Source organism: Neofelis nebulosa, chromosome 16 (genome assembly GCF_028018385.1).
Source record: "Neofelis nebulosa isolate mNeoNeb1 chromosome 16, mNeoNeb1.pri, whole genome shotgun sequence".
NCBI lineage: Eukaryota > Metazoa > Chordata > Mammalia > Carnivora > Felidae > Neofelis > Neofelis nebulosa.
Genome location: NC_080797.1, coordinates 57,220,662 through 57,234,577, shown reverse-complemented (window position 1 = coordinate 57,234,577; position 13,916 = coordinate 57,220,662). Strand labels below are relative to the sequence as shown.

The following is a 13,916-nucleotide window of genomic DNA, read 5'->3' as shown; positions in this document are numbered from 1 at the left end:
GAAAAATCTAGAATGAACCCTGTGGTAGTAGACAGGAATTGACAGTATTGGTGTGAGGGGCACCTGGCTGGCTCAGTCAGTGGAGCCTGACTTTTGATCTCAAGGTTGTGAGTTCGAGCCCCACTTTGGCTTTCGCAGTATTGGTGTGGGGTCAAGGTTTTCACTGTAGATGTAAATGTATGTGTAAATACCCTAGTTCCATCCACTGAGCCAGGGAGTAGGGGAACCCTAGTTGTGATGATCATACCCAGAACCCAGATCAGAGCTCTAAGCAGCATTTCCCACTAAAAGGACCCAGTCTTCACTGGAGATGACTAACCACAGGACTGAATAAGGAAAAGAAAGAGATGGGCCAGAAACTCTAAAAGTGCTCAGAAGTTGCCAGGAAATGTCAAAAGAACACAAAAGTCAGCCGGAAGAGGTTCCCAAGTACAGGAAAACTGGAGTTTTGAACTAAATAATGATACAACCAGATTATAACCCATTGAATAAAACAGAGATCTGAACCTACATTGATACAAATATATAAATGAATAAAAAAGGGAGACGAGAGAGCTCTTCTGTGTTTTAGAAAGTCAACTAACAAATGTGGATGAAATGATGGAATTAGAAAATCACCATTTGGTGAGTATCACGGCAGTAACTCAGGCGAGAAAAATCAATGATGATAAAACCAGCAGGTGAGAGAGAGTTGAGAAGTGGGGTTTTACATGGTCTCAAAGTGTCTCCCTGGAGGACACCGTGGTAATCAAGTGACAAAAGTGAACACCGTAAGTACTGGGACAAATGGGGACAAACTGGGACCTCTGGGCAGAAGGCAGTGGGAAGAAGCCTGGATCAGTTCTGTGAAACTCAGCCAAAAATTCACCACCTGGGTCTAATGAAGAGGGAAACCCAAACTGGAAATCAAGATGGTTGCCCTTGAATTATAAGAAGTGTCAAGGTCATAGGGCACCTGGGTGGCTCAGCCAGTTAGGCATCCAACTTCAGCTCAGGTCAGGATCTCACAGTTCGTGGGTTCAAGCCCTGTGTCAGGCTCTGTGCTGACAGCTCAGAGCCTGGAGCCTGCTTCAGATTCTGTCTCCCTCTCTCTTTGCCCCTCCCCTGCTCATGCTCTGTCTCTTAATAATAAATAAAAGTTAAAAAAAAAAAAGTTTTAAGAAATGTCAAGGTCATGAAAGTCAGGGAGAGACTAAGAAACGGTGGCAGAGTAAAGGAGGCTTGGGGGGATCTGACAACGGAGTGACCCGGCATGAGGTCCTCTGGCCAGAGATGACATCAGTGGGACATGGGGGAACAGACACACAGGATGTCTTTGGACTAGTCTTGCAACATTTATATGTTCAAAATTGTTTCAAAAAAAAATAAAAAGAATTATGCACACATCATCTCTTCTTGGAAGATTTTCGGAGCCTACCCAGTGTTGCCTCTGGACCTGGTGCAAACTCTGCCTGCTTAGTGTCAAGTAATCTTACCGTGCAGCCTGGGCCTTACTCATTTCTATTTCTCTAGAGCTTAGCCCAGAACATAGGAAGCACTCAGCAGATGTCTGCAGAATCGGTGTTCTGATTCTGAGACTGGCCGGCGTATCCCCGGACATGCTGACTGTTGGTAAATCCCTGCAGATTCTAAGTTCGAATACACCTCTCTGCAAACCCGAGAGCATCTGTCTGCCCTGGCAGCAATGAGCTGCGTGTCCTGGACAGCGTCCTGCTTCTGAGGGGCACACTGCCTTGAGATCACAGGCTCCAAGGAGCAGCGCTCTTGCCTCATTGCTTTAGAGAGAACAATGGCTCCTGTTTGTTTAATCCCAGCCCATTGTGGCAGTCTTGACTGCACAGAGCTCACTCGTGATTCATGTGAATGTCACTTGAGCTCCCAGAGGTTTGCAGCCATAATTCAACATTTGTTAATAGCCACTTAAAATGTCCCTGAAATAGCTAACAGGCCCAGGGGATGGAAGGTGTTCTGCTAAGAAATCATTCCAGGAAGGCAGAAGCTGCCTTGGCCCAAACTTTAGAAGACACTGTTACTTCCAGTTCATGGAGATACTTCTCTCTCCGCACGCCGCCTCCTCACACTCCACGAAGAGAGGGACAGACACCAGGGAGAAGGAAGGAACCTGGAATCCCTACATCACAGAGCCCTGTTGCAGCCACTTCTGCTCTAGAGAGATGTCCCTCGACTGCCATATCTGGTGGGGGGTGGGGAACACAAGAGAACACAGTGCAGAGGATTGCACTGGAAAGCCTTAGTTTAAAGAACAGACAGGAATGGGGCACCTGGGTGGCTCAGTCGGTTGAGTGTCCGACTTCGACTCAGGTCATGATCTCGCAGTTTGTGAGTTCGAGCCCCGCGTCGGGCTCTGTGCTGACCGCTCAGAGCCTGAGGTCTGTTTCAGATTCTGTGTCTCCCTCTCTCTCTCTCTGCCCCTTCCCGGCTCACGCTCTGTCTCTCTCTGTCTCAAAAATAAAGACGTTAAAAAATTTTTTAAAAAAATTACAGAAAGGAAGAAACAGAAGAACAGAGTCCTGGAGGAGCAGTCAGCAGGTTTCCACGTAGGTGGAAATGGCAAGAGGAAGAAACTCACATGGGTTGAGGTCTACCGTGCCATACTCCACAAATGACTGAAGTCTCCCCAAACCAAACTGAGTATTTGTCCAACTCGTGTACGATTGCAGGATCTGAATCCAGATGGTCTCGCTCCGGAGCCCAGTTCTTCACCACCGTACTGTTCTGCCACCTGCAAATGTGTCCATCACAGCACACCCAGCCTGGATGTTCAAGTTCAGGTCGCTGGTTCAGAGGCAGAAGCTGCAGCCCCCAGACCGAGCTCTAGCCACCCGTTTCCTTAAACACAGCTGTGTCTCCTGAGGCTGTCATTTCTGCCCCCCGAAGTCGGATTTCAAGTGGGGAGGTGGAGGCAGAAAGAGCAGGCAGGGCAGAGTCACATCACATCCGATAACTGCCTCTCGCTTCCTAGGGTCAGACCCCTGAGCTCCTCCTTTGGCAACTTGGACAGATCCCAAGTGTCACCCTGGCAAGAGGAGACTTTTCAGGCTTCTAGACTTTCCTGAAGAAGGTGTTGTGGGATCGCTTGGCACCTCCACCTGTGCATGCCGAACCAAGAGCCGGGCGGCCTTCCTGCTCTGCTTCAGCTCTGGCAGCGACCAAGCTTCTGGCTCCCAGGGGAGGATGCAGGTAAGTTGAGGCACCTTGCGCCTAAATCCAACTCTTTTGAGCTGGAGAACTGCTGATGAACGGCCTGACTTCACTCGGTTCGGCCCAGTGCAAATAAGCTTGATGTCTCACAGAAAACACCCCAAGGAAATCAAAAGGCATGACTCCAATCCCCAATGGTGACACTTTCCTGCTGAGTGACCCCGTGCCCGTCACTAAACCTCTCTGAGCCTTATTTATGTTCAACGGTGAAACAGACACACTGTTACCTTCCCCAGTTTCAGCATTCTGGTGAAGATCAAATAGCATCTTCTAAAGAAAGCATCAAGGATCTAGATTATCTGGTTCAAATCTCAGTTCTCCCAATTCTTACCTAAGTGACCTCAGTCTTATCATTTAACCTTTCTGAGCCCCCATTTTTTCCATACAAAAACAAGAGCTACGAATATCATATAATTCACAGAGCTCTGGCGAAGTACTTAAGTTAGAACAGCACCTGGATATATGATGTGCTCAGAAAATGTTAGCCACTAACAGGCTTTGTAAACAACACGGGGTGACCCAATGAGAGGAATTCTATTTCTGACATAGTTGTAAGTGTCTCCGGTAGCTTACAGCCAACAGTAATGGCAGGCACTGGGTGCCTGGCTTGACTACAGACTCATTCCCCGTACTCTTGACACCTGCTGATGTCAGTATGGACTTCCCAAAAAATCTTTTCGCTCTTGGATTCTCCCATCACTATGCTTTACCCCTGGCTCCTCTTAGTAATAATGAAAATAACAACAGCAACAAAGTAGATGGTGCTGTGCATCTGGCCCAGAGCTGAACTTTCCTTTCTATCACTTCATTCAATGACTGAGAACAATCCTTTAAGGCAAGTGCCAGGATTATTGTTACTGAAGAGAGGGGGAAACTGAGGTCTGGAGAGGGTAAATACTTTGCCCAACGTTGTTACTAAGCTCTGTTTTTGACTCCCGGAACCCTTCACTTCTGACACCAAATGCGTGGGTTTCCCCTTACACCAAGCAATTCTGATACCGACTCCCCAAAGTTTGTGCAGGACCCCATGGGTTAAGGGCTCAGTCCCATGAGAATGTCTCCCACTTCAGGTGCCAGTTATGAGTCCAAGTCACCCACACTTCTGACCAGTTAGCTATACATCAGAGATTCCCACAATCCCCTCCTCGGGTTCATAAATTTGTTAGAATGGCTCACAGAAACTCAGGAAAAGTTTATTTACTGGTACTGCTTTATTTATAGGATACAATTCAGGTTGTATCCAAGATATGGGGGAGGGGCACAGAGCTTCCATGCCCCTCCCCCAGGCACGCCACCCTCCCAGCACATCCCAGAAGCACTCGGAATCCCTTCATTTGGAGATTTCTGTGGAGGTTCCATTACACCGGCACGCTGGATTGAATCACTGGTCACTGGTGACTGACTCAACCTCCAGCTCTCTCTCTTCTCACTCACATGGTTGGTCCCTCTGGCAACCAGCTTCCAACCTAAAAGCTATCTGGGGAGCCCTCAAGAGTCACTTCATCAGCATAACATCAGGTATGGTTGAAAGGCTCTTCATATGCATAGCCAAAGATGTGCCTCTCACCCAACCCCTCAGGAAATTCCAAGGGCTTTCAAAGCTCTTGTACCAGGAACCAGGAATGAAGACCAAATACATATTTCTTATTAATCAAGAAATCACAGTCACACAAGCCTGGTGCATACACCTACCCGACATGCAATTCCATGATTATACCACAGAGCTAAGATATCTCATTATGTCATTATCTCAGGTGCCAAAGCCCCTTCATCTTTCCAACATTTGCCACAGTCCCCTGGTGCTCTTGGGCAGGGCATCCTCTGGGCCCTGCCTTGGCGTCAGCCTCCTTCCCAGCCCCTGTAGCTGGGTCTATCTCTACCCACCAGCCACTCCAGAGTCACCTCTAATCCGTATACCTCCCAGTCTCCCCAGACTGCACATGGAACCAGGCCAGACCAAACCACCCCAAGATCTGCTCTCTAGGTTTGGATCTAGAGCCTAGAACTTATGACAAATTCCTCTGGGAACTGCTTCTCAAGGAAGGCATGCACACTCACTTTGGGAGGCCAGCTCTTTGAACAGCCACCCCAAGCCCTGGCTACCAGCACCCACAGACTTCCTGTTTGAAGGAACTGCGTATCAGCTCTCTCCTCTATAAGGACTGTCCCCCAGCACCCTCTTATTCCCGGCTTCAGAAACACTTAGCATCAGCACTACACAGTATTGGGAAATAGGGTGGTTCTGCAGGCTGTGTGAGCTGGCTTGCATCTATTATCCATTCTTTCCAAAGCCAAAGGCCAATGGTCCTCACCTCTGACTTCAAATATCTGTTCAGGAAGGAAATAAATCAAAGATGCTCAGCTTTGGAAGTAACTTTAGAGGCCAGTAAATCCAACTCTTCACTTGACATTGATCTACCTCCACAGCACTGCCAATAAGCAATTGTGTGGCCTCGGCTGGGGCTGATGACCGGGCACAGGTACTCTAACCTCCCGGGAGAGCTCCCTCCAATCAGCAGGTAGCCACCTCTCTGAACTTCTGTCCCCCACCCCCAACTGCTGTTAGCTCTGCCCTTGGCCTTGCACAGAGAAAGCTTTATTCCTCTTCCCTAGGCCTGCCTTCCAAGGGTTTGAGGAAAGCAACTGCCCTGCCTTGGGTCACCTACTTCCCTCTTCAGGCTAACGGTCTCAGTTCTTTCCTTCGCTCCTCATCACTCACGGGTTCTGTGACCTACGAGGAGCATCACCCTTGGTCAGCCAAACATCGCTCACCACCTCCTGCTTTAGAGATGGGCCCGAGCCACTGCCACCACGGAAGGCTCCTCCCTGTGGCTCAAAGCCAGGCTGATGCACATCCAGGAAGAAATGGCAGCGAGGGCTGGCTGGGGGAGGGGCATGGGAAAGGGAGGTTTTCAGAGAGAGCAGAACTGGGAAAAGATGAGAATTCAGGTGTTGGTGAAGGTGTGAGCTAGAATGTGAGCAGCTGGGGGTATGCAGCAGCTGAGAGACTAGGGATAGCTCAGTTCTTAGGATATGGGCAGCTTTGGGAAGGGCTTTCCTTGGACCAGAAGGTCCAAAGAAGAACAAACCAGCTGCACCCAGTGGTATGAATCCTGATTGGACAGATGCTCATTTGAATTATAAATATATAAATATATAAACATATATATATATATATATATATATATATATATATATGTATGTGTGTGTACATATATATATACTTATATATAAGTAAATATAAATACAAATATAAATGTAAATATAAATATAAATATAAATACAAATACAAATGTAAACATAAATACATATAAATTATAAATATAAATATAAATATAAATCCCCTGGAAATTGTTACAGGCTCCAGCTGAGGACACAGATCCAGAAAGTTCAAGTCTTAAAAGACTTTTGAAACCGATACTTCCTTCTTTCCAAGCCAGACATAGGTCCATATGCCTGGGTGGTTCTCCATGTTACCAAATAGATGGAGAAGCTAAAACTCACCAACACATAGGTCATAGTCCCTGGCGGGTACTGAGATGGGGTTTCTCCTCCAGGGGATTTACTGGGGGAATGACATCAGGAAGAGCCTGGAAGGGAGGGAGGCGTGCAGGATACCGGCAAGGGAGAAAAGGTAAGCAAGGATGTTGAAACCACAGGAAAATTCCAGCTCAGCCTGATCCCATGGGAAGCTCTGGAGTGTCAACCGTCAACCATAATTGGTTCCATCTTGAGGCAAGATGGCTGGCAAGTTGTACTCCTGGGTCAATTAGTCGCTGGCCATCGGCTGCCCCCAGGCGGCGGGGAGGTGAATAACTTCCCAGAGATCTCCAGGAGTGGCAGTGCCATTGGTACAGATATGAGTGGTCAGGAGTTGTACGCTCACATCAGCAAAGGGGATTTGGGCAGCATCTTCCAAGGGTGCCCTTGCTAACTCATACATGCTAACTCATACATGCACCGCCGCTCACAAGCACAGGACTAGTGGGATGGAAACTTCCGGTCACACCTACAAGCTGCAGCCAGACACATAATGGCTCATGGACAGGATTTTGAGAGTAGGGTTCTGTGCCTCCCTTTACCCCACCACAGCCAGTCAGTGTTTCAGCTTCCACTTGCAGATCTATCTAAATAAAACAAATAAATGGATAAATGTGTCTGTTTGAAAAAAAAAGCACCAGCTCCCTCCACCAAATATAAAAGTCGTAGCTTCAGGTAACAAATGTGGGATCAGAAAAATAAATGTTGGCTATGTTTTATTGCATTTAGACTTCTACAGGTTGGCAAGTCCTTTGGAATCACCAGGTTCAACCCCCTGATTTTATAGACGAGGAAACTGAGGCCCACAGAGGCTAATTACCTTGCCCAAGGTTGTACAACTCAATCAACAGAAGTCAATTAAATCCAAATACATTCCTTCTGTGTTTCGTGCTTTATTTCTTGAGTATAAATTTCCATGATCACTAAGGTAATCAATACAGAATGTACCTGAGTCATGAGAAAAATAAGTACTGGGAAGTAGAAAGATGCTTTAGCACCCAGGGGATGTGACTTTTTGGAATGTTCTTCCCCAATAAAGCCCAACATGATCAACAGGCTTCTATCACATGCTTCAGATTTCTCAAATAATAAACATGCGTTTCTGGAAGCATCTGCTACCCAGTAACCACTCAGGCCAGGCGGCATGGACTAGTTTTCAGTCCACAGCAAGGGAGAAATGTGATATACGGAATTTCACACTTGCAGGGGTGATGATGTAGGCCATCCGTTTCAGGTTATAATAGATTGTGAGTCCAATGACCCTGCAGTCCGGCTTGCTATTTCAACCCAGTTCCATCAAACATAAACACGCAGACAAAAAAAGAGAAAACATCCAGCATACTTTCAGGTATCACTAGACCTGGGTGGTATATTTTTGGTCTGATGGAGAACACGGGATTCTTGGCACTTTGAAATATGAACTGTTCTACGGAGCAATAGCTCTGACAGCAAACTTGATGCTAAAAGCTGCCAATTCAGTCTTCGGGGGATTTTTTTCAATGGGATCCCATGTCAGCTCTTCTTCTAGGCATCCGCGGCAAACTAGGATTCACTTTGCAGAAAATTTTCTAGAACTCATCTCTTCATTAAGGGAAGGACTTTCTGTAGAGAGGAAAAGGGAAGCCCTGTAGAGAGGGGGAAAGGACCAATTACCAATTCAATAAGCTCTCGGGTAGCCTTCCTTCATCAGCCACTCTGGAGGTCTAAGAGCTCCCGGGGACAGAGGCACAGACACACAGACTCTCCCCCACCAGCAGCTAAGCACTAAGTGGCCTGTGCAGTAACATCAGCTTTTCTCTGCAAGTAGATGGTGTGGGTCATTATCACAGTCAGCTCCCGGTCACTGCCCCAGCCATCCAACACATCAGAGAGAATTCAGTACACCCCTGAAAACTTGTTTTCCAGGGAGCCGCAACCTAAAGTAATACAGACCGGAACCAGCTCCACGGAAAACCGCTCACTTAGCTTGGCAGGGGTCGCCTCTCCAAGGACACGGCAAATGCTCACAAAACTTCCAGGCATCTTAAGGAGTAAAAGTCCAATTTAGACGTAGTGCCCAGAGACTTTACAGGTGATGGGTAGTTAGGCTCCACACAGTGGACTGAGGCAGGCAGGAATTTCTATGCAAAGAGAACCTCATGGTCTCCGTGGTCCATGGTCCATGGTCCTCATGGTTCCTCATAGTCCTAAAGTTGTGCCGCATCTAGGAACAGGGTCAGGCCTCAGTGGGGAGATCTAATTTAGTGTCAGTGAACACATCTGTGGTTCATCCTAGCAAACATGCAACAAACAGTGGGGTCAAGATGGCTTCAGGTAAATGCACAGCTAGACTGTCAATAAAGTGCCATCGAAGGAGAGTATGTGGTGTTCAGTTGTGAACCTAAAATCCAAGAAGGCTGAATTAAGAGGGGTGGTTTCCACTTGCTCCCACAAATTATCCCTGGTGCTTCTAGCAGATAAGACAAAACACATCTCACAAGAGGGGTATTGATTGGACATCTCTTTGGATTTTTTTGTTTACTTTTGAGAGAAAGAGAGAGAGAAAGCAGGGAAGGGGCAGAGAGAGGGAGACACAGTGTCTTAAGCAGGCTCCAGGCTCTGAGCTGTCATCACAGAGCCCGAGGAGGGGCTCAAACCCACAAACTGTGAGATCATACAGACCCCGATGCAGAGCTTGAACTCAAGGAGTGCGAGATCATGACCAGAGCTGAAGTCGGACACTTAACTGACTGAGCCACCCAGGTGCCCCAACATACCTTTGGATTTTACTTTCCCTCTGAATGGACTTTTAAGGGCATCCTTAACACCGTGGATGCTACCCTGGGGACCCAAGAGGAAGAGAGCTAGCTGACACTGATCAGAAGTGTGCTGCACATCAGACAAGGCACCACATGTACAGAAGGTGTGATCCCAGGCACGAGGGTACACAAACACGCACACATTATGTGACCGGATGGAGCTATTCCCAAATGCCAAAGTAATACATGTAATTATGTCCGGGATGCTACCGTAGGCAATTTTTTTGTTCCTTCCTTACTCCTTCCCCACACTGCCCAAGTTTTCTCCAATGAGCATGGACTGTTTCTGTCATCAGAAAGTGCGGTATGATAATAATGACAACAATGAGACATGCCATCCTGGTGTAGGTGGGATCCTAGATACCTACACCAAAAAAGGAAGCGGAGAAAAATGGCCATATCAGCTATAGTGTCACCTTAGCTTCCAATAACTTTAATCCCCCTTAACATACTCTGAAGACACACTTTGAGAGCTTACCATGTGCTAAGCAGTTCCAAGTCTTGAGAATAGAAGGTCAGTAAAGACATCATGTCTTACAGGGAAGAGAGACAGAAATAGGCAATGTCTAAAAATTATCAGTGGTTAAGGAATTCAGGTATTAAATTAAATCATCTCTGAGGTCTCTTCTAGCGTAAACATTTTCTGCGTGTAATGCTAAGAAAGGCACAGTGAGAGCTCTGACAGAGGAATATGAGCCAAGATGCTCTTTCAAAGACAGAGGAGGAAGAGATTCATTTAGATTACGGTCATGGGGAGAGGGATCAGCAATGATTTCCTGAGAAGGCTACAGAGATATTAGAGCTGGACTTTAAAGGACGAGTAGGATTTAAATGAATAGACGTGGAGAGAGAAGTGGGAGAGCAAAAAGTAAGTAAGGCCCACGAGCAAAGTATTCTGGGTCCATTCGGGAAACAGAAGGCAACAGTTTAATCAGCAACTGTCGGCAGGATGTATGCAGAGAACGTGTTTGAGGAGACAAGATGCCTGCTCTCAACTAGCTCCCCATCTAGAAGGGGTTGGGAAACGAGCTGTGAGCTCTCAGATGGCAAGGAACTGGTCTGGCTTTATAACAGCTGCATAGCAGATGTCCTCTCTGATGGATAAAGGGATGACTGAAGGAACATGCGGTAACATGCCACACTCTGATAAAAACACTACGCCTCGTATGGAGGTCACTCCACGCCTCTCGGGGCTTGGAGGGCACGAGCTTCCCGGGGTGAGATTAGTAGCCATGAGCTGGTTCGTGGAAGCCAAGATGGTGTCTAGGCAGCAGAACTGATATGGACCAAAGCGCTGAAAAATGTGAAGGTTTGACTACTGTGAAAATTACAAATCCCACCATCACAGCAGTCGCCTGTGCTCTAAAGCTGGTGGTGAGTCACGGTAAGGAGGAGTGGGAAGAACACTGGCCTGGAGTCAAGAGAGCCAACGTCTAGCACAGGCTCAGTCATACTCCTGTGGGACACGAAGCAAAGCAAGGGGCCTGACCTGTACGCACCAGGCTTGGGCCACTCACTGGCTCCTGTCGCACTTTACCTCCCTGAATGGGTGCAGCTCCCAGTGGCAGGTATTATTGTTTCTATTTTAAAGTTTGGGAGGGGCGCCTGGGTGACTTAGTAGGGTTAGGTGCCTGACTTTTTATTTTGGCTCAGGTCATGATCTCACGGTTTGTGGGATCAAGCTCTGCATCAGGATCTGTGCTGACAGTGCGGAGCCTGCTTGGGATTCTCAATTCTCTCTCTCCCTCTCTTCCTAACCCACTCACGCGCGCTCTCTCTCTCTCTCAATAAATAAATAAATAAATAAATAAATAAATAAATGGAAAGTGAGGTTAGGGAACTTGCCTACGATTACACAGCAAATGGGGGTACAGTTAGAACTCCAACTCTTCTCTCCCCAAAGCTCACCATCTTCGTGCACCTGCTGCTCATGTAATAAGAAATATTGAGAGGTTGGGTGCAGATCCACCAGCCTTGGGCAGGAATTCCACCGAGAGTCCTAAACCCTCACCTCTACATCTCAGTAATGCTATGTGATGTAGATGAAGAAGATCTAACGAGATCTCATTGTGGAGAGACCTTTCTTTCAGTAAGGAAAGGTCAATGAAAGAAATCTCAAGTTTAAAGCGCAAACACATACAATTACGGACATCAAATTAAAAGTGCCAACTGAAGGGTCATTTGCATTCCTGAACCTGGAGGCAGATGAACCCCAATGTGATGAGCAGAGAAACAGCGTGAAACAGTCACGTGCTAGTCACAAACAATGGAATTGCCACCTGTCTGTCACAGTTAGCTATTGAACCCAGCTGTGACCTCCGCTCCAAGCAATCCCATTTCCACAAGGCTGGGCTTTAACCCTGGGCTCCAAACACCTTGCGGCCACCTCCACCCCCCTGGTTTCTGCTCACAGCGTTACTCATCAGCTGACTCCTACGGTGGGCTGCGAACAGGGCAGGGGGGCTGGACAATAATAATCCCCTGCTAACACGGAGAGCGGCCCCGCCTTACATCTGCACAATGTACAAAAGGACATTTACATGCATTGTCTCACATTCCTCATCCCCCAACAACCCTGTGAGTTACAAAGTCATGTATTACTACCAGATGTTACAGCGAGCAAGTTGAGGCCTAGAGAGGACATAAAATATGACCCAGGGAATAAGCTAGAAAATGATGGAGCTGTGATTCAAACCTCCTCAAGCCAAGAAGTTGTTCCTAACCTTATCCTTAGATCACCCACCACCATGGCCATAGACACCCCATCCAGATCTCCCTCCTTCCACCTGAGGTCAGCATGGCAAACGCTCCCCCCCCCAGCCCCCGCCCCCGCTCCCGCCTCAAGCAGGCACTACGGAAGTAAGTCCCATTCAGCTTTCCCAGGAAGGACAAATACATGCCTATCTGCATTCAGATTGTCCCAGGTGAGGGCTAAGAATGTACCTGCATGAGCATGGAACACACCTGTATACATGGCAGTGAGAATTCCACACCTGGCTTCTTGGGACTTTTAACCTCCACAAACAGCCTTCCCCTCTGCTAGAATCATGGCTCATTCACTAATTAAAGGGTATTACGCACTTCATTGCACACCAGCTAAGAACTTGGAATAAGAGCTTATGCAAAAGCATTACCCCTGGAGACAGCACTAGGTATGTTTTATAGAAAAAGAAAAATGGAAAAAGCGATCCACCTGGGACATCCCCTCCCCTATACTTAACTTCTCTAATAAGTCAGCCACCGCATGTAAAGAAAGAAGCCACTCAGCATGGGAAAAACCCAGGCAGGGCCTAATAAATAAGCCAAATGGAGAGGGATGAGCAGCGGAGAGATGGAATGGGCGAGAAGGCCAGTGAACTGACTTCTCCCATCAGCAAGGTTCCCTGCCCTCTTCCGGTGCAAGAGCCCCAGAATCAGCATACTATACCCCAGACTAAAAGGTACAGGGGTATAAAGGGGGAGTGGGAAGGATTACCCCTCACTGCAAGGTCTTGGAACAAACCTGGTGCCATGTCCCCTCTCACAGAGGCTCAGCATGGCTTCCCACTGTGATCAGAGGCTGAGAAAGGTCAGCCATCCACTTGGGGCCTCCTCCAGGTTTCCTCGAGTGGGTGCCCTTTTTGACACCGCCCAAACAGCTGGGAGATCCAGCCCTGAGGCTCATCCCCCTTTCGGTGCTGGGGCAGGTCACACATTGAGGGTCAGTCCAAGGAGGGACACCCGGCCAGATGAGCCCTGGACTTGCTGAGGCTGGCAGATAATGACATACCACTTACTATTTCATAAACCATATCCACAAGCACCTTTACATTTGAGAGACATCCTGGAGAGGTCAAAGGCTCAGGTAAGGCTTTAAGGCCTGATCTTTGGTCTCCTGGGACTCCGGGGCCTCCAATTATGGGCTAAGTGCAATACGTCATCTGTGGGCCAAAGAACCTTTACTTGGAAATGGAACTTGATCATGAACTGAGAGGAAACCACTAGTTGGACACGCAGTGACGAGGGTGCTTGAGATCTCGGTCCGGGGTCTGCTACCGCAGTTTCTCTGAGTGTGTTCCGGGTACGTTCAGGCAGACAGAGGAACAGCTGAGTGCATTTCTGAGCTGCAAGGTGCAGTGGTGAAGCTGAGCGTTGCCACGGCACTAGAAAGCACGGGGTGGGATACAGGGATAGTTTCAGCCTCTGAGAATGAGGCATCGTCCCCTCCTCTCTCAAGCCACCTAGGCCATCGTTTGTGCATGAAATGTATGAGAGTCGTTTGCTCCGTTCAGAAGGGCTTCCAGTACGGCCGGTCCCTTCCTCCAGTTCAGACCCCCTTCCCCTTTCGTATAAATGCACTGCCACTGCTTTTGCTGT

General features: G+C 47.9%; 1 protein-coding gene across 3 annotated transcripts in view; it reads right to left on the bottom strand.

Annotated features, from left to right (window-relative positions):
- Positions 1-13,916, bottom strand: part of LOC131497391 (acid-sensing ion channel 2) — a 53,663-nt gene that overhangs the window by 37,654 nt on the left and 2,093 nt on the right. The window contains exon 2 of one of the 3 annotated variants that reach the window (XM_058703613.1): positions 6,575-8,387. The exons of 1 other annotated variant lie outside the window; for it this stretch is intronic. In XM_058703613.1, coding sequence (XP_058559596.1) covers positions 8,349-8,387 — 39 coding nt within the window. In that variant the 3' untranslated portion in view covers positions 6,575-8,348. Of the gene's footprint in view, positions 1-6,574; positions 8,388-13,288; positions 13,703-13,916 lie in introns of those variants that run through there. One more of the 3 variants, XM_058703612.1, reaches the window with a different exon arrangement.